Source organism: Danio rerio, chromosome 18, assembly GCF_052040795.2.
Source record: "Danio rerio strain M-AB ecotype USA chromosome 18, GRCz13ab, whole genome shotgun sequence".
In the NCBI taxonomy this organism is placed as follows: Eukaryota; Metazoa; Chordata; class Actinopteri; order Cypriniformes; family Danionidae; genus Danio; species Danio rerio.
This window is the reverse complement of record NC_141038.1, coordinates 22,724,576-22,745,989: the sequence shown is the minus strand read 5'-3', so window position 1 is coordinate 22,745,989 and position 21,414 is coordinate 22,724,576. Positions and strand designations below refer to the sequence as shown.

At 33.1% G+C, this 21,414-nt stretch overlaps 1 protein-coding gene across 1 annotated transcript; it reads left to right on the top strand.

The window, feature by feature from the left end:
- Positions 1-585: 585 nt before the first annotated feature.
- calb2a (calbindin 2a) lies at positions 586-20,883 on the top strand. The gene is given in 11 exon segments (NM_200718.1): positions 586-733; positions 4,632-4,708; positions 9,534-9,623; positions 9,849-9,929; positions 13,404-13,460; positions 15,364-15,441; positions 15,762-15,817; positions 15,924-15,963; positions 17,668-17,721; positions 20,105-20,176; positions 20,273-20,883. Coding segments are annotated over 11 exon segments (816 nt in total). The 5' UTR covers positions 586-639; the 3' UTR covers positions 20,390-20,883.
- The last annotated feature ends 531 nt before the right edge of the window (positions 20,884-21,414 follow it).

Here is a 21,414-nt window from a genome sequence, read left to right as displayed (position 1 = left end):
ATAGAGACTAAGCCAAAGGAAAAGGAATGAATGAATGAATGAATGAATGAATGAATGAATGAAGTACAAACATAGTAATAAGTCTTATTTTTGTTTACGGATGTGATGTTTTAGCCATACTAATATGACCTTATGGCATTTCCTGGCAAATTGTATACCTGACAGTGAATATAAATTCTTATAACCCCTGCAAATCGGGGTACGTAAAGAAAGTTTTAATCCCTCTCTTTTGACTACTGTATATTTGCTCAATAATTTATTTTTGTAATTTTTAACAAGAAAATTGGCATACTGCCGTTTTAAACCACGCTGTTCATGCATGGCACATATAATATCCCCAAATATTTACACATTAGTCACAATATACATTAAGTTTAATAGCCGACTGCCATCCTGGTCCATCGGCATGTTTCAGTGAAAGCTCAGCATCTCCAGCATCTTTTCCAGCACGTGCACGCGCGCTGAGCCGTGAAACAGTGAAGCTGGATCTGCTGCGCCACCCGCATGAGCGCCACAGGACTGCAGGCACTCGGCGCATTTAAAAACCCCCTGCAAAGCACTGGGGGAGTTACAGTGCGAATTGGACTCTGACTGAGTAAAAGTTCGTCCGGGATTTTCTTGTGGACAGTATACGATAAGATGGCAAACAAAGGACAGCAGCCTCCTTACCTTCACTTGGCGGAGCTGACCGCATCCCAGTTCCTGGACATCTGGAAACATTTTGATGCAGACGGTGAGTGGAGACACGCCGCTTATTCCACGGAATGCCGCTCTGGAAAAAATACTCATTAAATTATAAATGTTCTCATTTTAAAAAGCAGATAAAGTGTTATGCTAACAGTTTTTAAAGAAGAAAGGTCGACTGTTTTGAAATGTTAGCGTAAGAACTGAAGAATTTTAAAGTTTTTCGTTCGAATATAATGGATCAAATAAGGAAAGTAAGAAAAATATTTGGCAATGTGAATTATTCATTTCAAAATAATAATACATTTAAAAAGTCATGTTACATATAAAAGCTACACATCTTTTATATAATTTTTTTTATATTTACATATATTTTACCAAATATTTGCAATACTGTGCAAATAAAAGTATGTATTCATTATTCTTATTCATTATTAAGTTAATTTATATTATGTGAACTGTAAAAACGGGTCTTAACGTTATTGAAATGTTCTTCACACAAAGGCAAAATTGTTCTTTTAAGAGCAGTGCACTGAAAGATTCTTTGGGGAACCAGAAATAGTTTTTCTATTGGATCTGTGCGAAAACACCCTATACCCTTATTTTAAAGAGCGTTTTCGTCATTTTTACTGCTGGATATTCATATTTACAGGCTACAATTGACACAAATCGGGAATTGCCATTATGCTTTTATCTAAGAAGTTATTAAGAAAGGCGACGACAAAGTACATATGTTTAAAATAGTTTGATTGATCCTTTTATTCTTGAATAATAAGCCTATTGCGCAGCCAGTAACTCCTAAAGGCGCTCCACATATATGTCCCATTGGAGAAATTAAATTCACTATATTATTTCTCATTCGGACTGGTGGAAAATGTTTCAAATCTAGGCTGTATTTAAAAATCTAATGAGCTGCACATTTCAACATCATCTCGTTCATCATGCGCGCGCCGGCGGGGTTTGTGAAAGCGCAGGTTCACTTTCTTCCTATTCCCAAGTGTGTATTACGCATCTTGAGCATCTGTCAGTGCGTCGCTGTTGGGAAGATGGGCGTGTGTTCAGATCCTCATAACCCAGGACATCTTCTGAGGATCATTACAGGAAACTCATCGGGTGTTGTTCCCGGAGAGTTTGCACTTTTCTTACATACTGCTGTGTCTAAAGCTGAAAATAACTCATTGACTGATTATTATTGTATTACGGACATAATCATATCCGAAGGGCAGATGTTATCTTTATTTTGCAACTTGTTCGGGTTTCCTGTTCTTTTCAAGCCTAGTGAAACACAGAGGGGATTGGGGGAATGATATCCAATGAATAGATTACTAACATGAAGAATATGCTTACTAACCTCGAATTACTTGCAATAATTACAGTTACAGGCTTATATGGAACAGAGAAAAAAATTGTAAGGAAATCAAAACAAATGGCTGGGTTCGTAGCAGATCTTAAATTCAGTCTTACTTTCTTGCTTTACATTTCAGGATAATAAATGTTATCTCAAAATTCATTCTCAAAATTCAATGTAATTACACAATCCAGCATCAAAGCCCACTCGCCTTACCCCTGGTTGTAATTGCTAGGTAAATGCATTCATTCTACCTTTGAGCAGCAATAAATGTCTGTATGCAGTCACTAAAATGCCACTTCAGAATAACTTTTGAGCCACATTTAAAATGCTCAAAATCCAAAGTCACATTTACCTCAAGAGGAAAGCATAGCCAAATCTGCTATTCTGCTACTTATGCAATATTTAAAGAAATGCATAGTTGAAAATGGCTTCATTAGACACTTTCACATCTTTAAGACAGTTGTAATCAGTGCAATTAAATCAATTTAAAGAGACAAACATCTAAAGTGCAAAAAATACTGGCAAAACTTTAATCTGTCAAGTTTATGAGGGATGGATTATGTAGATAACAAGCAACCGGTTACAAAAATATTTAGCAAAGAAATTGTCTGAATTTGAAAATTTTCAGTAAAAAAAACAGATGTTTTATTCTTCATTGAAGATCCTTTACTACTATTCAAGTGGTTTAAGGAGAATTCCCTGCATTTTTTTCATCAACACACAAAAAATGTTGGGTTGTATTAACCCATGTTGGGTCAAATATGGACTAACTCAACCATTGGGTTAAACTTGTAATGTAAATTTAACTAAAAAAAATGACTGTTTGTCCATATTTGAACTAAAGTTGGGTTAGGACAAACCAGCAGTTTTCAGACTGTATATTTTATTCTACACATCTAAAGGTTCAATGAATTTTGTTGTCATTCTCCAAAATGGCTTCCCCAAAACTTTAGTTCTATAAGATGGCTGATATAAACTGGTAAACATCAGGTGTGCTAGAAGAATGACAATAGGCAAAGCCAAATGGTGTAGAATTCAAATATGGTCATCAGAAATGAACAGTCATTATATAACTAAAGTGCACATCATAGAAGCACGCTGGAAGCAACAATCTGTCCACACTGACATTTCCAAAGACCATGAGTTCAAGGCGTATGCAAAAAAATGAATGAAATGCAAACAGAATAATTGGACTTATGATCTCCTAAAATGTCAAAGTGATCATATCGACACCAGATGGCAATATAGTCAATTCCAACATATTCAGCAGGATTAATGCATGTGCCAACAGTAATTATTATGTATTGCACCTAACAAATAGGTAGATTAATTATTCTAAAGAGATCTCTGGCTACAGTCGATGTATGCAGTGTCTGTCAAACCAATTGATCAATTGCAAAACCATTAGTAAGAGTGTCTGTCTACTCTTAGTATTTTCTAAGCCATGAAATTATGATTTTTTATATTTATTTTAAATAACAGAGAGAGGGATTCCCATGAGTCAGCATGTGTCCAGCTGTCCACAAATGCCACTATAGTCCACAGGCAAATTAATTACCAATTGTAGTAAAGACTAACATTTCAAACATGATGCCTTTGGGACAAACACAAATCATAGGACAAAACTCATGAACTTCACATAAATTACAATCACTGCTGTGAAGTTTAGGGCCATATGCACAAAATCCCATTTCAAACACATGCACGCACATTTCTTTGACAAGAATGGCCAATTTCCTGGAATGGGAAATTCCCCCCAGATGGCAATATTGCATTTATTTGTGGAGGCAATTTAAAATTTCAGCAGAATTCTCTGAAGCATCAAGAACAATCTCTTTTCCCGTCTTTTCAAATAAATGGCTTTAAAAGGCTCACACTGTACGGCTCCCAATTAGAGGGGGGAAATGTAAAAGAGTGAGTCTTCAAAGCTTAACTGGGAGACTAGCCATCAAAAGTTTTTAATTAAGAACTGTGTTACTTGGATTTGGGTGCCAGCCACAAACCAATCTTGAGTTAACCAGCTTCAAAGCAGCCATCTAATAGCAATCTAATTGAGAGACAGTTGTATATAATGACAAACATCATTACGGACTAAGACATCTCGGGAAATAATGAACTATACTATTGCAGGAAATGGCTATATTAAATGTAAGGAGCATGACAATTTCTTTAGTCGGTTTATTTAAAAATGAAAATGTATAATTTATTTTGTTACCCTCAGGCCATCCAAAATGCAGGTGACATTGTATTTTAAAGAACTTTCAAGGTGGAATAGGTCATTTTCTTCAGAAAGTATTTTTATTATGCCGGTTTAAAGCCTTCACATCCATGAAATAAGAATTACAGGGGACCTATTATGCTAAAATCACTTTTTAAGGGGTATAGTGTGGCATCAGTGTGTGAATATAGCCATCCTCTAATGGTTAAAATGAATTAATTGTATTTTTATAATCACACTTGATAAAAACAGACTGCAGAAACATGTATCATCAGAGGGGAAAAGCCCCACCCATTTTGTGACAGCCCTAAGGGAGAAGCAGCCGTCTGTCATTATTACTGACGTCACAATACTGAACCATACTTCCTTCTATTGCAGGAAATGGCTACATCGAGGGTAAGGAGCTTGACAACTTCTTTAGTCAGCTGGAGATTGCGAGGAGAGGAGCTGGTGTGGTGAGTGTACAAGCCAGTGAGAAAGCATTTGCATCTCATTAGAAAGCACTGTATTGTCTAAACTCTGCTGCGGAATTCCCAAAGCAATGACTAATCCTAGAAAAACCAGCTCTGTTTTATTCATTGTGCTCAAACTGTGTGATGATTTGTTTAAACATTTGAAGTCATAAGTATTCACCCTTCGTTGAATTTTCTTTTCTTTTTAAATATTTCTTAAATTATGTTTAACAGAGGAAGGAAATTTTCACAGTATGTCTGATAATATTTTTTTCTTCTACAAAAAGTCTTATTTGTTTTATTTCGACTAGAATAAAAGCAGTTTTTAATTTTTTAGATCCATTTTAAGGTCAAAATTGTCAGCCCCTTTAAGCTATATTTTGTTTAATAATCTACAGAATAAGGCCTAATTACCCCAACCTGTCTAGTTAACCTAATAAACCTAGTTAAGCCTTTAAATGTCACTTTAAGCTGTGTAGAGGTGTCTTGAAAAACATCTAGTCAAATATTATTTACTGTCATCATGGCAAAGGTAAAATAAATCAGTTATTAGAAATGAGTTATTAAGACTATTATGTTTAGAAATGTGTTGAATAAATCTTCTCCCTGTTAAACAGATATTGGGGAAAAAATAAACAGGGGTGCGAATAATTCAGGGGGTTTAATAATTTTGACTTCAACTGTATATGCTGAAAATACATTTTAAACGAGTTTAAAGAAATAGTTTACTAGTTGAACATAATTAACATTGAAACATTGAAAGTCAATAGGAGCTCCTTTGAACACAATTGACTAAATAAGTATAGATCAAAAAGGATTCAGGTTTCAAATAATATGATTAAACATGGTTTAATCCACTTTTGCATCAGCTATTGCTGTAAGATATTTATAAAAATTAAAGCTGTGGTATATCCAGCCTGATCTCACGAGAAAACGTAAGTATTTTACGTTTCACCAGTTTAGTGGCTAATTCGTACGAATTCATACGAGTTCAGTTGTACGAAAATGTACGATTTTAAAAAGGAGGCGTGGCACCTAACCCCACCCCTAACCACAACCGTCATTGAGTGATGAGCAAATCGTACTAAACAGTACAAATTAGATCATATGAATTCATACGAATTAGCCACTAAATCAAAAAGCTACGAATTGCCGTGAGATTGTGTTGGTATATCTATCCTTGGATTTGGGGTTGGGTCTATACAGGGCCTATTTTGAAGATGGGGATGGGTTCGAATCAATGTTTTAAAAAATAAGAAACACATTCACTTAATAAATAAATACTCTATATAATGTAAACAGAAAAGGTGCTGATTAATCTTTGGAAAAGTTCATCCAAACATGAAAATTAAAGGTTTATTTTGTCCCCCTTAGCCCATTTAAGAAGCAGTTGACATAGTATTAAGAATAACATTATATGTAGAATACATTGTTTTCTTTAGAAACTATTTTTGTTATGCTGTTTAAGGGGACCTATTATGCAAAAATCTTTTTTATAGGGGGTTTAGACAGAGTTGTGCGACATTAGTGTGTGTATGTCCAGCCTCTAATAGTAAAAATTAATCAATCCTATTTTTCATAATCACACTTGATAAAAACAGTCTGCAGCATATATTTATATATATATATATATATATATATATATATATATATATATATATATATATATATATATATATATATATATATATAAAGATGATATATATATCATGTCACCTGCTGAAGATAATGTAATTAAGAGGATCATAAATGTGGAGTTTTAGGACGCACAAATGAACACCAGAGTCTCCATAGACTGCCTTCTCTTTACATCTTGTAAAAAGAGGCATAATAGGTCCCCTTTAAAAACTAAAAGGTCCAAATGTATTTACATGTTTTCGTGGAATGTGTATGACCAAAAAAGTTTGTCCAATCAAAACGTTTGGTCCAAACATTACAACAGGCTATCCTACCTGCCTGTCAATATATGTATATGCATACCTCTGTGCACCCTGCTCATGCAGAAGTATGTGATCGGCACATTCACAGTTCCTACGGTTCAGGCTTTTGCTGTGCAATTAATTAGAATTGAATTGCAATTGCGATTTTAAACGTTGCTATTAGATAATCGCAAAAGTGAAATATTATTTAACTTCCCGTTCCCAGAGCAAATGCGTGACTGCCATCTGTGTGTGATAGTCATACTAGCCAGTAAAGTGAGCACACTTTCGTTCTGCCCAATCAGAACTGAACTATGCAGATCGCCCACAATAAAAAACAAATAGGAAATCGAGAACAAGCAGGATGATGGCATCTGCCGCTTCAGAAGTTAATAGACTAAGTAATATCATAGAATAACAGCCTGTCAGTAATATGGGTATATTTTGGTTTCAAAGTCACAGACACCAAACAAAACCAGGTCATTTGTAAAAGCCGTCGCAGAATTGTTGCCAACTCGATCTAGTAGAAAGCAACAGCAATGTACAATTTCAGAGTTGTTTGCTAAAATAAGTTAATACTTTTAAGTTCCTTTTTTAGCTAACACTGCATTTTTATCAGTATGAAGCTACTACAGATTATTGAGCTGAAGCTTGACTACAAAATTAAATCGCAAATCAAAACGAAATTGCAATATCTGTCAAGAAAATCGCAATTAGATATTTTCGCCAAAATGCAAAGCTCTAGCTTAGACAAAGAATGGCAAACATCAACATCCTAACTTATTTTTAAGTTTTGTACAGTAATAACTGTACTAAAGTTTTCCCTATGGTGAATGTTACATAATGTATTGTAGTGATGTTGTCTAGTGTGTGTTTATTCGTTTAGGAGGAGTGGCTTTGGATGGTGATTTGCAGGGTAATGCTTATGTTAAATTAATGTTAGCTAATGTTAGCTTTTTCCAAGATCTCTTATTGCATAATATAGCTGAAACCGTGGTCTTAATGATTCATAAAATGTAAGTAAATTGCTACCAGGACATTGAGAGTCAAAAAAAAAAACAAATATACAGGCAAAACACATTCATACCTGTGGTTCCTGATGATATATTGAAGTCTTAAGAAGCTAAACAATCGTTGAAACAAAATAAACTATAGCTGCGTCCTAAATGGCACACTATGCACTTATGCACTATGTACTTATGCACTTACACACTAAACAGCACAGTATATGTATGTAGTGTTGTCCCAAATGGAGCACTAATGATTTTTTTACTAAGCGGAAATTCAAACCGTTTCCCTGATGATGTTTGTTGATTGCCAAATTAGTACAAAAAAATGACCAAAGTACCAAATATTACCTGTTATGAGTATAACCTCATTCACCAGCGGGAGGCGCTATAATCACTCTCGTAGGAGAATTTTGCTTTCACAATCCAAAATAAATAAAGTTATCCAACATGAGCGCCCGAAAGCTCCGCCTCTTCTGCTATTTGAGCAAAGCTGTGGTTGTTGAGTGCGTGAAGTGTCCGACATTCCACACTTCATTTTACCGGCTGAATGAGAGTATCATCAGGCTATTTAAAGTGCACTTATTCTTTTTAGAGTTTTCAGTGTGAACGCATTACTTACACTATTTGTACTACAAAATGGCATACAATAGTGCATAAGTATGCGATTTGGGATGCACCATATGATTCTTGGAATGTCTGACCATGAATAAATTACAAGCAAAATTTTTTTTTTGTGAATATCCCTTTAAGAGAGGTCCCTTTTCTTACAAAATGGTCAAATAAGTTATACTCTAAATATGTTGTTAAACATTTAATTTTAAATTTAAATACAGAAACAGTGTCATGTTGCGTATTTCCTAACAATAGTACCCATTACCCATCAATATACGGTTGTATTTAAATGCAATGTGTGGACTATTTTTCTCTTTCCAATTGACAAATTTTACACCTATTCATTTGACAGAGGATTTTAAAAAACAACAATTTAACATTGCATGTATTTTCCCAGGATCCAGATTGTTCTGTTACTATAATGAAATGCATCATTATGTAGATAAAGGGGCCAATGCATTGTCTTGCTTATATTTAAAAAAAAAAAAAGATTTTCTGAAAATGAAAATTCTGTCGTCATTTACTCATCCTCCACTTGTTCCAAAATGTGTTTGAGTTTCTTTTTTCTGTTGAACACAAAGTAAGATATTTTGAAGATTGTTGCAAACCAGTTGTCATAGACTTCCATAGCATATATATTTTTTCTTACAATGGATGTGAGTGGCTACCAGTTTCCAACATTCTTCAAAATATCTTCTTTTGTATTCAACAGATGAACAAAAAACTCATAAATGTTTCAAACCACTTGATGGTGAGTAAATGATGGTGGAATTTTTATTTTAGGGTGAACTATCCCGTTAAGGGCACTATTTTAGTAAATGCTCCTGTGGTTCGTATGTTACAAACTGTATGCTGGAGGACAGGTTGCCCTTTGCAATGAAAGACATCAAAATACATGAAAAATACCTGTCAATTCCATCATCTTAACAACACAATGGGCTCCACTTCTAAAGACGTTTCTTAGAGTGCACCATGTGCAAATGAAATATATAAAGACCCCAGATGACTAGGCAGATGGCACACCGAAAAGATTGAAAAGGAGATTTTTATCTTTATCCCTCTATGTTCAGCAATAAAACGGGGGAGGCTCACAAATTGTCTCATAAAGTTAGTAATGCTTTTATCTGCCTTACAAGTGGCAATGAATACGGCACAGGGCAATGCACAATGCACATTACTCATAAAGTGATAGCTTTATCCTAACCTGAGAGGCACAAACTGAATAAAGCTTTTCCAATAAGCCAGGGATGGGGAGAAAATTCATCTTGTTGTGCTTTCTCCACGCAGGATCCCTCAAATGCAGCCTTTAAGGGGAGAATGACAGAGTTCATGCAGAAATTCGACAAGAACAAAGATGGAAGAATTGAGATGTCAGAGGTATAGAGGAACAATCATTTAACACATCACCGTGACTCTGTTGTTGACAAGTTCACAAATATTCCATCTTCTTTCCGGAGAAGAGAAAACTCATCCCTTTAATCAAACCTGTGACTTATTGAGAGATCTGTCCGATAAGCTTCAGGTCTCAAATTGGAACAGTAGAGCTTTTCAATTCTTTTTTTCGCATGGGTGTCTAATCCACTCATCTATACTTTCCATCAGCTGGCTCAGATCCTGCCCACAGAAGAGAACTTTCTCCTCTGCTTCAGACAGTTTGTGGGATCCAGCACCGAATTCATGGCTGTAAGTGACAATGCTATTTTTTCATTTGATAAATAGAAAGAAGGGCTGGCCGATTTCTCTTCCGTAATATATATATATATATATATATATATATATATATATATATATATATATATATATATATATATATATATATATATATATATATATATCACAAAATAATACCATTTCTGTCAGTTCAATCAATTAATAGTCTATATTTTGACCAAATATAAAGGAGTAGTTCTTTAATTTATACTCAGAAGTGTATTTAGTCATATGTAATCCTATTTCTCACTTTATTTTTTAGAACTTCAGGGCAAATGTTTGATAAAAAATGTAAAAAAAAAAAAAAAAAAAAGAAATATGAATAAAATATAAAACATGTTTTAAAAACTAATGATTACAGGTTTTAAAAAAAACTTTAAAAAATGCAAGATGTAAACATTGCACTTTCAAGATTGCAACTTTCTCGCAATGTTGTTATTCATGTTTCTGTTTGCATCTCCATAATGGTGTGTAATACTGTGCTCTTAAATAATTTTTTAAGTATTACTATCAACAGTTTACTTTGTACTATGTGTTTTATATACAGTGGAAATCAGAATTATTAAACTTCTTTTAATTTTTTTTTTCTTTTTTAAATGTTTTTCAAATTATGTTTAACAGAGCAAAGAAATGTTCACAGTATGTCTGAGGATATTTTTTCTTCTGGAGAAAGTCTCATTTGTTTTAATTTGGCTAGAATAAAAACATTGTTTTAATTTTTAAAATACATTTTAAGGTCAAAATTATTAAACCCTTTAAGCTATATTTTTTTCGATAGTCTACAGAACAAAATTTAAATGTCACTTTAAGCTGTATGGAAGTGTCTTGAAAAATATCTAGTAAAATATTATTTATTGTCATCATGGCGAAGATCAAATAAATCAGTTTTTAGAATAGACTAGAATAAAAGCAGTTTTTAATTTTTTAGATCCATTATAAGGTCAAAATTGTCAGCCCCTTTAAGCTATATTTTGTTTTATAATCTACAGAATAAGGCCTAATTACCCCAACCTGTCTAGTTAACCTAATAAACCTAGTTAAGCCTTTAAATGTCACTTTAAGCTGTATAGAAGTGTCTTGAAAAATATCTAGTCAAATATTATTTAATGTCATCATGGCAAAGATAAAATGAATCAGTTATTAGAAATGAGTTATTAAGACTATTATTATTAGTATTATTATTACAGAAATTGGGGGGAAAATAAACAGGGGGGCTAATAATTCTGACTTCAACTGTATTATGTCATATTACACAGCCTTAATAGAAAGATGTCTCTTATAGATCTCTATTTGCTCACCAACAATCATCTTCACACTGATGCTTTATAATGCACAGTCCAATATAATGTTTCAGAAAATCTGGTCATCAGGGTTATCGATCTTCATAACATTATCTGAAGCTCTCAAAATTCACATTAAAACTTTTGGCTATTACAGCTCAATTTGGTACCCTTTCAATAATCAATATTCACTTCAATATTCCCAAATATAAGACTGGTGTTATAGTTTTGGAACATTCCTGGTGCACCTGTTTTGAATGTTATCACTCAATTAATTGGGCATTATTAGTGGTTATCAGATAGATATGAGCCGATAGGAACCTTCTGTGCCTACTGATAGGCTCAGAAGGCTGTTATCATCTATCCACATAGTTAATCAGCTATACTATAAGAAAACTCCAGATCCAGATCTGTTTTTACACTACTGTGAGGGTTAGGATTATTGTTGGAGTATGGGTAGACATTTAAAAAAAACAATTAATGGGAAGTTTAATAAATAATATAAATAATTCTTGGTAACTTCCAGCCGCAGCCGTATGTGATCTATAGCCAATTAATCATGTAGATGGATGATAACAGCCTTCTGAGGTTACTAGTAGACGCAGAAGGCCCCTACTGGCCCATATCTATCAGCTGATAACCACTGATAACGCCCATTTAATCGACTGATAACATTTAAATCGGCTCCTGGCGAGACGTTTAGTTGTATTAAATTGGAAAATTGCCTATACCCCTACATAATCTTTGTGGATTAAAGACATTTTAAATTTTAGAAAAATTAGACACACAATTACAGAAACTTCTGGCAACTTTATAAAACTTGCGGTCCTCATCGTAGATTATTTAAAACGTGAAATGTTTCAAAAAATCTGAATATATTATACTCCTTCAAATTCATTTCCTATATATTGCATATATGTGCATTTGTACATATGTACATTTATTTATCTGTATTAGTTTGGATGACTGTGTTGTGTGTTTTGCATTGTTTGGGGCAGGAGATGGGAATTTGTAGGTGTGTGTGTGTTTTTTTTCTACTTCTTTTTAACTAGTGTTGATGTATATTTTGTTTAGAGTATGTGCATATATAGTTGATGTCAAAATTGTTAGCCCTCCTGTATTTATTTATTTATTTATTTATTTTTTAATATTTGCTAAATTATGCTTAACTGAGCAGGGATTTTTTTTTCTTCTGAAGAAAGTCCTATTTGTTTAATTTTGCCTAGAATAAAAGCTATTTTTAAAAAAATTATTGTCATTATTATTAGCCCCCTTAAGCAACAAATTTATTTTTCAATTGGCTACAGAACAAACCATTGTTATACAATGATTTGCCTAATTGCCTAACCTAATTAAGCCTTTAAATTGCACTTTAAGATGAATACTAGTATCTTAAAAAATATCTAGTAAAATATTATGTACTGTCATTATGGCAAATATAAAAGAAATCAGTTCTTATGTCTAGAAATGTGTTGAAAAAAATCTCTGTTAAACAGAAATTAGAGGGAAAATACAAAAAAATTCAAATATAATATGAAGACTAATAATTCTGACTTCAACTGTACATCACTCATTTTATCATTCTTCAGTTTTTCTGTAATTGTAATTGTGAATCCTGCTGAGTTAAAGAAAATGAAAATAAAGTGTAGGGGGATGGGGAGAAAAAGAAAATTGGTCATCGGAAATTGACTGCTTCAATGATGTATTATGTCAAGTAGAGGTAAGGAGAAAGGGAAGCTTTTTAATCATCCAGTGGGGTAGGCAAGCCTTTTAAAGGGATAGAATGAATAAGTACAAACTTCTATTTTCAGACTCATGTATTATAGATGCGGCTGTAATTCTCTGTAGACCTGTAGAGGGAGGCATCTATCTTTGATAAGAGCCTGTGATGGAAACAAGGCCAGCTGCTAGATTAAAACATTCATTAAATGGCATTTCTTGCTCCTTGTTTTCACAATGAACAGCTGCTTCGAAGAGAAAATACAGACGGGTATGATGAAAAAGCAGGAGTAATTAATGGAAGAGTGATTTGCCAATTATTTCCTCTCCTCCACATTTATATGTATTCCAATTCCTCTGGTTTGTGATATGCTGTCTGTGTATGTATTTTTATGCATCACTGATTGTACAGTAACAATATTGTTCATATTTTTGTGTGTATCAATAGGCCTGGCGGAAATACGATACAGACCGCAGCGGTTTCATTGAGGCTAATGAACTTAAGGTGAGATTTCGAATACTTTTGCTGCTGTGGCCTTCACAACAACCCCTGAAAAGAGTTTCCGAAGCCACTAATGTGATGAGGTAGATGGAAACTATGCAAATCTCTCTGGATTTGGTGGCTGGCATCCGAAGAGAGTATACAAATCACTACATTTGTAAACAAAGCAAATGAAGCAATGAAACTGACTGAGGAGACGATGACCTCAAAAAGAGTCAAGCAGATGACACTTGACTAGATAATGCGCTCATTAAGTGAAAATGCTTAAGGGGGTTCACTAACCAGAAATGCACATAATTTGTAGGATAGCAGTGGCAAGTGACTTATTAATGGGATAATAAAATACACATGCATTTCTTCCAACTTTAACGTGTAAAATGTTGTCATTTAGAGCTTTTTTGCAAAAAAAAATAAAAAATCTAAAATAATCTCATTTTATTAGCTTTTAGAGAATACAATACCACCAACTTCATAAGAGAGTATTTTTCTGACCAATTGGCATTTTCTCAGAAAAATTTGTTTTAAATTATTATATTTTCTAGTCAAAATTGGGAAAAAATTATATCAGACCTTTATAAAATTAAACAATTATTAACATTTTACAAGGTTAGACATTTTATTGTATTTTTTGGGTAACTTACTGTTGCCAGCAATTTACTGCAACTGTCCATTTACAGTAACTTACCTGTAAATGTGTTTAACAGTAGCATTGCCCTACCGCCACTTAATTTTACAGTAAAATAGCCTTACCGCAACTAATTTTATGGTCAAATGCCCTTTTCTACATTTTAACTTTACAGTATGACCAATTTTACAGTACTATTACACTTTTACATTTTACACTAGTAAAACAGTTAATGCACTCATTGAGTGAAAAAGCTTAAGAGGGTTCACTAACCAGAAATGCACAAGGTTTGTAGAATAGTAGTAGCAAGTGACTTATTAACGGGATAATAAAATACACATGCATTTCTTCCAAATTTAACATGTAAAATGTTGTCATTTAGAGCTTTTTTGCATAAAATAACAAAAATAATCTCATGTTTCATTAGTTTTTAGGGAATACAATACCATCAATTTCATAAGAGAGTATTTATTCTGACCAATTGGCATTTTCTCAGGAAAATATTTTTAAAATATTTTTAAATAAAAATATTTTTTAGTCGAAATTGGGAAAAAATCATATCAGACATTTATAAAATAAAACAATTATTAACATTTTACACTGTTAGACATTTGTTAATATTACTGTTGCCAAGTTACTGCAACTGCACCTTAACAGTAGCACAGCCCTACCACAACTTCATTTTGCAGTAAAATATTTACTTACTGCAAATATTTACTTAATATTTAACTTACTGCAACTTCTATTATGGTAAAATGCCCTTAATTTTAGAGTTTGACCAATTTACAGTACTTTAACACTTTTACATTTTACACTAGCAGTACAAAACCTTTTATGACTCATTGTTATTATATCCATATTAAAGGTAATTTTCATTCATCAATCTATTTTTAATACATTTTGTGATACAGGGTGTTAACTGATATTTTTTATTAAAGTAGCAGTACTTGATTACTTTGACCACAGTAAAATACTTTAAATACCTAATATGCAATAAGTCACTGTAAAAGTTTTACAATTACTCACAATGTAGTGCATATTACAGTAGTGAGTACTGTATGTGGCATTTTACTGGCCATTTTTTTAATAAATAACTGTAAAATTGTGGCAAAGTCTACATGCACTCAGACCCTTACCTATAATAAATACAGTTAGTGCAGAGAAACAGAATTCTGAAGTCAGCTTCTTTTAACACATTTTTAAACTCTAAATCAGTTATTTAATCTAATTTAAATGGTATAAATGTAGCTATATAAAATAATCTGAATATTTTTCCAACAGGGCTTCCTCTCTGACCTGCTTAAAAAGGCAAACAGACATTACGACGACCAGAAATTGCAGGAATATACACAAACAATAGTAAGTGTTTGACTTTTGAGTTTTACCTTAAGGTCCTTGAGCCGTTTGCCACCATGCTTGAGTGCGTAGTTCTTGCTCTGACCCCATTGGTTGTGTCTGCTCTCCAGCTGTGCTAACATATGTGCACTCCTTAAGGCCAAAGACATAATCTTGAATTATTCCAAGGCAAGCCAGTTGGAAAATTGAGAGTCTTCGTTGTCCTCTGCAAAGAAATAAATCACGAAATATTGTGCAGCAAAAGAGAATACTGATTTAATAAACCAATGTTTAAAATTCAAGACCTCCTATTTAAAACTGAATTGTTTTTTTTTCCTTTATAGCTTAAAATGTTTGATCTGAATGGTGATGGGAAACTGGGTCTGTCTGAAATGGCAAGGTGAGAGATGTTCTGAAAGAGTTACAAATCACACTGTAACACCAAACAAACCAATCATTTGTAATTATCAATGTTACTATTCATTTATTTTTTGCTTATTTTTAAGGCTTCTGCCAGTTCAGGAGAACTTCTTGTTGAAGTTTCAGGTGAGAACATTTTTGTATATTGAAGGCCAGATTTACTAAACTGGGCAAATTCCAAGATTTTAAGGAATATGGATTGTTTTATTTATATGGTTAGATAGTTCAGATATCAGTATTCTAGTGGGTGTGAAGATGGCAAATGATTAAAAAGCAATTGCACACACACACAGACACACATATATATATATGTATATGTGTGTGTGTGTGTGTGTGTGTGTATGTATGTATGTATGTATGTATGTATGTATGTATGTATGTATGTATGTATGTATGTATGTATGTATGTATGTATGTATATATATATATATATATATATATATATATATATATATATATATATATATATATTAGTTCTGCAGTCTAACCCAATAAAATGTGCAAAATCTAATAAGGCTTCTGTGACATCTAGAGATGTTTATTTATTTGATGACAGAGATGTTTATTTGATGCTTGTGTTTAAATCTGAATGATGGCGTATTTTAATGGTTCTTTAAGTTGTTTATTATTTAAAATGTACATAAAAGAGACATTTTAAAGGACAGACAGTTTAAAATACACCTTGCAGGCATATGTGTAGGCAATGGTTGAATACAACTCAAATTAAGTATTTTCGATACAGTTGAAGTTAGAATTATTAAACCCCCCTGAAATATTAGCCCCCCTGTTTATTTATTTCCCCAATTTCTGTTTAACGAAGAGAAGATTTATTTTACACATTTCTAAACATAATAGTTTTAATAACTCATTTTTAATAACTGATTTAATTTATCTTTGCCTTGATGGCAGTAAATAATATTTGACTAGATTTTTTTAAGACACTTCTATACAGCTTAAAGTGACATTTAAAGGCTTAACTAGGGTAATTAGGTTAACTAGGCAGCTTGGGGTAATTAGGCAAGTTATTGTATAGCGCTGGTTTGTTGTGTAGACTATCAAAAATATACATAACTTAAAGGGGATAATAATTAATATGTATTTTTAAAAATGTAAAACTGCTTTTATTCTAGCCAAAATAAAACCAATAGGACTTTCTTTGAAAGAAAAAATATTATCAGACATACTGTAAAAATTTCCTTGATCTGTTAAACATCATTTAGGAAATATTTTAAAAAGAAAAAAGTTTTCAAAGGGTTTTAATAATTCTGATTTCAACTTTATATACTGGATTTAATGTGCATTAAAGACTTTTAATCACAATATAATATGATATAATATAATAATTTTCAACTGAAATGGAATATTGACTAGGGGGTGGGGTTTTCTTACTCTTATCTTTCACTCGCAGCAAATTATTGGTCGGGGGGCCATGGCAAAACATATTTCACTTAATCCAGAAAACTGACATCATCAGAAAAGAACTGACATGAAGCTAATGGTTACATTTTGATTAAAGATTACCAAAACAAAATTATTAATGCGGACTAGCTTTCATGAATTTTTGCTCACCTTAAGACTTACAATATGTGCAACCAAAACAAACATTGTTCATTTTGATTTCATGCTGACTTTGAGTTCACTGCAGTGTAGTGTTCTTTAGATCTGCTTTATTAAGCCACTAAATAACAGTGAACCATTTGGTAAATAATGATTTAAATGATTTAAATGGGCCATATATTAAACAATGCAGAATCCCTTATTATTAGTGAACTGCAGCCTGCTTGCATAACATTCAGCATACTAAAAAAGATGTGTTTTATTGGTCAACAGGGAGTCAGGCTGTCTGCTGAGCAGTTCAACGCCATCTTTACATACTACGATAAGGTAATGTATGATCCAGCATCATTTGACAGGCTTCAGTAAACTGTATAGATTTGTATGCACTGCTGTGCATGTGTTGTTGGAAATCTGATCTTCCCTTCCATCATAAGCACCTTCTGAATGCAAAACAGTATCCCCATTCACCTGCACAGGTAAATGAGCAGAAGCACCTGCACCTGTTTTTCTGCCCACATCTTTCAGCCTGATGGATCATCATTTGGGAAGGGATTTAAAATGCAAAATCAGAAGCATATTTACAACAGTTTAAGTGCCAGCCATAATTACAGAAATCCCAGTGAAAATTGCTGCGAGATGAAAATTGCTATTTAACGCTCTTCAACCACAAGTTCATCATTAGTCTTTCTCCAGTTAACTTACACAGACTAGGCTTCTACCCTTTATGAAGGAATGACTATCTTAAGCTTGTTCTATATATCCGTCCCAATGTAAACCCTATATCTGTTTAAAAAAAGAGACAACAGCACCCACTCTTGTGTGTTCAGGCTAAACTGAAGGCTTGCTGTCTACATTAACAGAATGCATTAGTATGTGCGTCTATAATTTGTGTAGAATTTGTCTCTGTATCTCAGTTGCCTCCCAGCAGTCACAATGCCTTACTTTTGTCTTGAAAAAACATATGCCAGACACATGCCAGGCTGAGCACTAATAAGGCTCATTGTCATAATTAAATAATTTGATGACTGAAAAAAAAACAGGCCTATCAGTTTACAGGATTTTAGTAATTTAAGTTGGTAAATATTCAACAAATTTAAACAATTAGCCCATATGGTTCTATTCATATGACGCACTTGAATCAGCTGTGAATAATTTCCAAGTAACAAAAGTTGATTTCCTGTTTAGTTAACTAACAACTCCGATCCACATTACTTTCTTCTGTGGGACGCAAAACTGAGTTTCCTGATTGCTTTTTCTTGATATACTGGAACAATGAATGGGGATTTGAAGCATCAAAAAAGATGTTGTATGTGGGGTTTTGTTATTGGAATAATGCTAGGGGTCAGAAGAAATTTTGGAGAAAATCATTATTAATATAAAGATACATATTTTTAAAAATTAACAAAAAAAAATATTAATAAAAATGATCAAATATTAGTATAAAACAAACAAATAAACAAAAAAATAGAATATTAAAAGAAGGTTAATAAAAATATTCTATTTAAACATTCTAATAAGTATACAACATTTATATTGATAGTACTAATTCTACACAATTCTAAAATAAATAATACAAAATAATAATATTAATAATTTGATTAAGATTTTACACATAAACTAAAATTCAGTTAAATTCAATTAACATTTGTTCAAAACAAACAAACAAACAATAAAAATGTTTAATACATGCACTAATGTTTATAAATTAAAAACAAACAAAAAATACTTAATAAAATGACTTTTTTAGAATATTTATATGGATTTTTTACAATATTTGTTCGATCTTTAAACAAGACATTATTTAGATCTGGTTACAATTATATATATTAAGTAATTAAATTATTTATCCGCTGCAAAAGTAAAGTAAGGGATTAATTTCCATTTTTAGGTAATTTGATTACAGTTACATATAATGTATCTGCCTTAAATACTATAGATATATTCAACAGATTTGTGTAAATCAATTCAGAGAAGCAGAGTAATTCAACAACAACTATTCAAGAACATTACACACGCTTAAACAATAAATGACAGCATGGTGTAAAATATGGTGATATTACTTTGAAATGGTTTGTGTTTTGATACATATTTAGTTTAATTTTTCTAAAGGACAAAATTTTAAGAGTTTTTATTTCTATTTCATAAAGATTTATAGAGATTTTTAGTAGCATTGTGTCGAGTAATTCAAATGACTCATTGAGTAATTTGATTACTTTTCAAGATGAGATAATTAGAAAAGTAATTTAAATACCACGTTAATGGTGTAATCAGTAATTAATTCCTTTTTTGAAGTATCTTAGCCAATATTGATATTTATTCATTAATCGCCACAGCGGAATGAACCACCAAACACAGATGCTTTTAAACATGTGTCCCTCACATCATATTTGCCTCTTAAAAGATTGAAAACCGGGGCGACTCGGTGGCGCAGTAGGTAGTGTTGTCGCCTCACAGCAAGAAGGATGCTGGTTCGAGCCTTGGCTGGGTCAGTTGCCGTTTCTGTGTGGAGTTTGCATGTTCTCCCCGTGTTCGCGTGGGTTTCCTCCGTGTGCTCCGGTTTCCCCCACAATTTACATTTTTGGGTGAACTATCCCTTTAATGATTTTTTATTATTACTATTTTATGTGTTCACGTGCCTCAAGAAGATATAAACGCTTTTAATAAACTATAACAAATTAAATTTCATCAGTTTCTCTTATGTTCTTTTAAGGATGGAAACGGCTACATTGACGAGCAAGAGTTGGACGCTCTCCTGAAGGACCTCTATGAGAAGAACAACAAGGTGAGAAAGAAAAAGTAGCCTCAGAATCATAAAAGTCTCTCACATTTCCAGACAACAAATCCAATCTCACTGTATTACCACTTTATTTGACCCCAGGAGGTGGACTCCAAGAGCCTGACCGGTTACAAGCAAAGCATCATGGCCCTGTCGGATGGAGGCAAACTGTACCGCTCAGAGCTGGAGATTGTCCTCTGCCGGGACCCCATGCTGTGAACCTCTAGCTCAGCTCTGTCCCAGCTGCCTGAATACTGTAACCGTGTGCATGTGCCGGGCACCCCGTCCCCATCCCGTCCCCACCCCGTCCCCGTCCTGAAGTGAGTTCTGGATGAGTGTGCGCAGAAAAGCACAAATCTGTCTGTTCTTTCCCTGCCCAAAACCCAATCACCACTGCTTTCCTCTGCCTACAAACTACAGCTACTATGATGCCCTCTGCTCAATTTTTAAACTATATATTTAAAAAAATAAAGAGTCTTTCTGAAAGAGTAGCAGACTAATAATGGTGTAATACAATTAGATATGTGAAATATATTTATTTGGAGTGCTTGGCTTCTGGTTTCTTCCCTATCGTTTTGTTTCCTCCTCAGTTGGTTTTTGTCTTCATTTCGTTTCATTTCAGCCCAGTTGCGTTGAGGTTTGTTGTGTTTTTGTTTGGCTGATACTGTTTAAGGATGTAACTGAGACTATTCATTAAAGTTATGTGATATAAAGACGCTGTTTCATATGTTTGGTTCATTCTAGGGAATAATTCATTCTTATTCTTATTCTTTTTTTTTTATGCTAATCTAAATATTTGAGGATGTATGTCAGATCTCATCTGTGCAGCATGTTCTTCTGTGACATGCTGGATGGAGACATCACATTTCTAGTAAAAATTCTTTCCTAATTGTGTCCTGATGCATTTAAACCTTGGTAAATAATTAATCTGCAAGACTTTCCTCTTACATAGCAGAGTTTGTAGGAATTCCTATCAATTAATCATCCTCAGAACATGAATAATTCATCCAAAAAGCAGTTTTGAGTTTGCAAACGGGGGTTTTCTACATGGCTTGCATTGCTACTGTGTTGAATGATGACTGCATAAAATACATATACAGTTAAAGTCGGAAATATAAGCCCCGCTGTTTATTTCCCCAATTCATGTTTAACGGAAAGAAGATTTTTTTTCAACACATTTCTAAACATAATAGTTTTAATAACTCATTTCGAATAACTGAGTTATTTTAGCTTTGCCATAATGA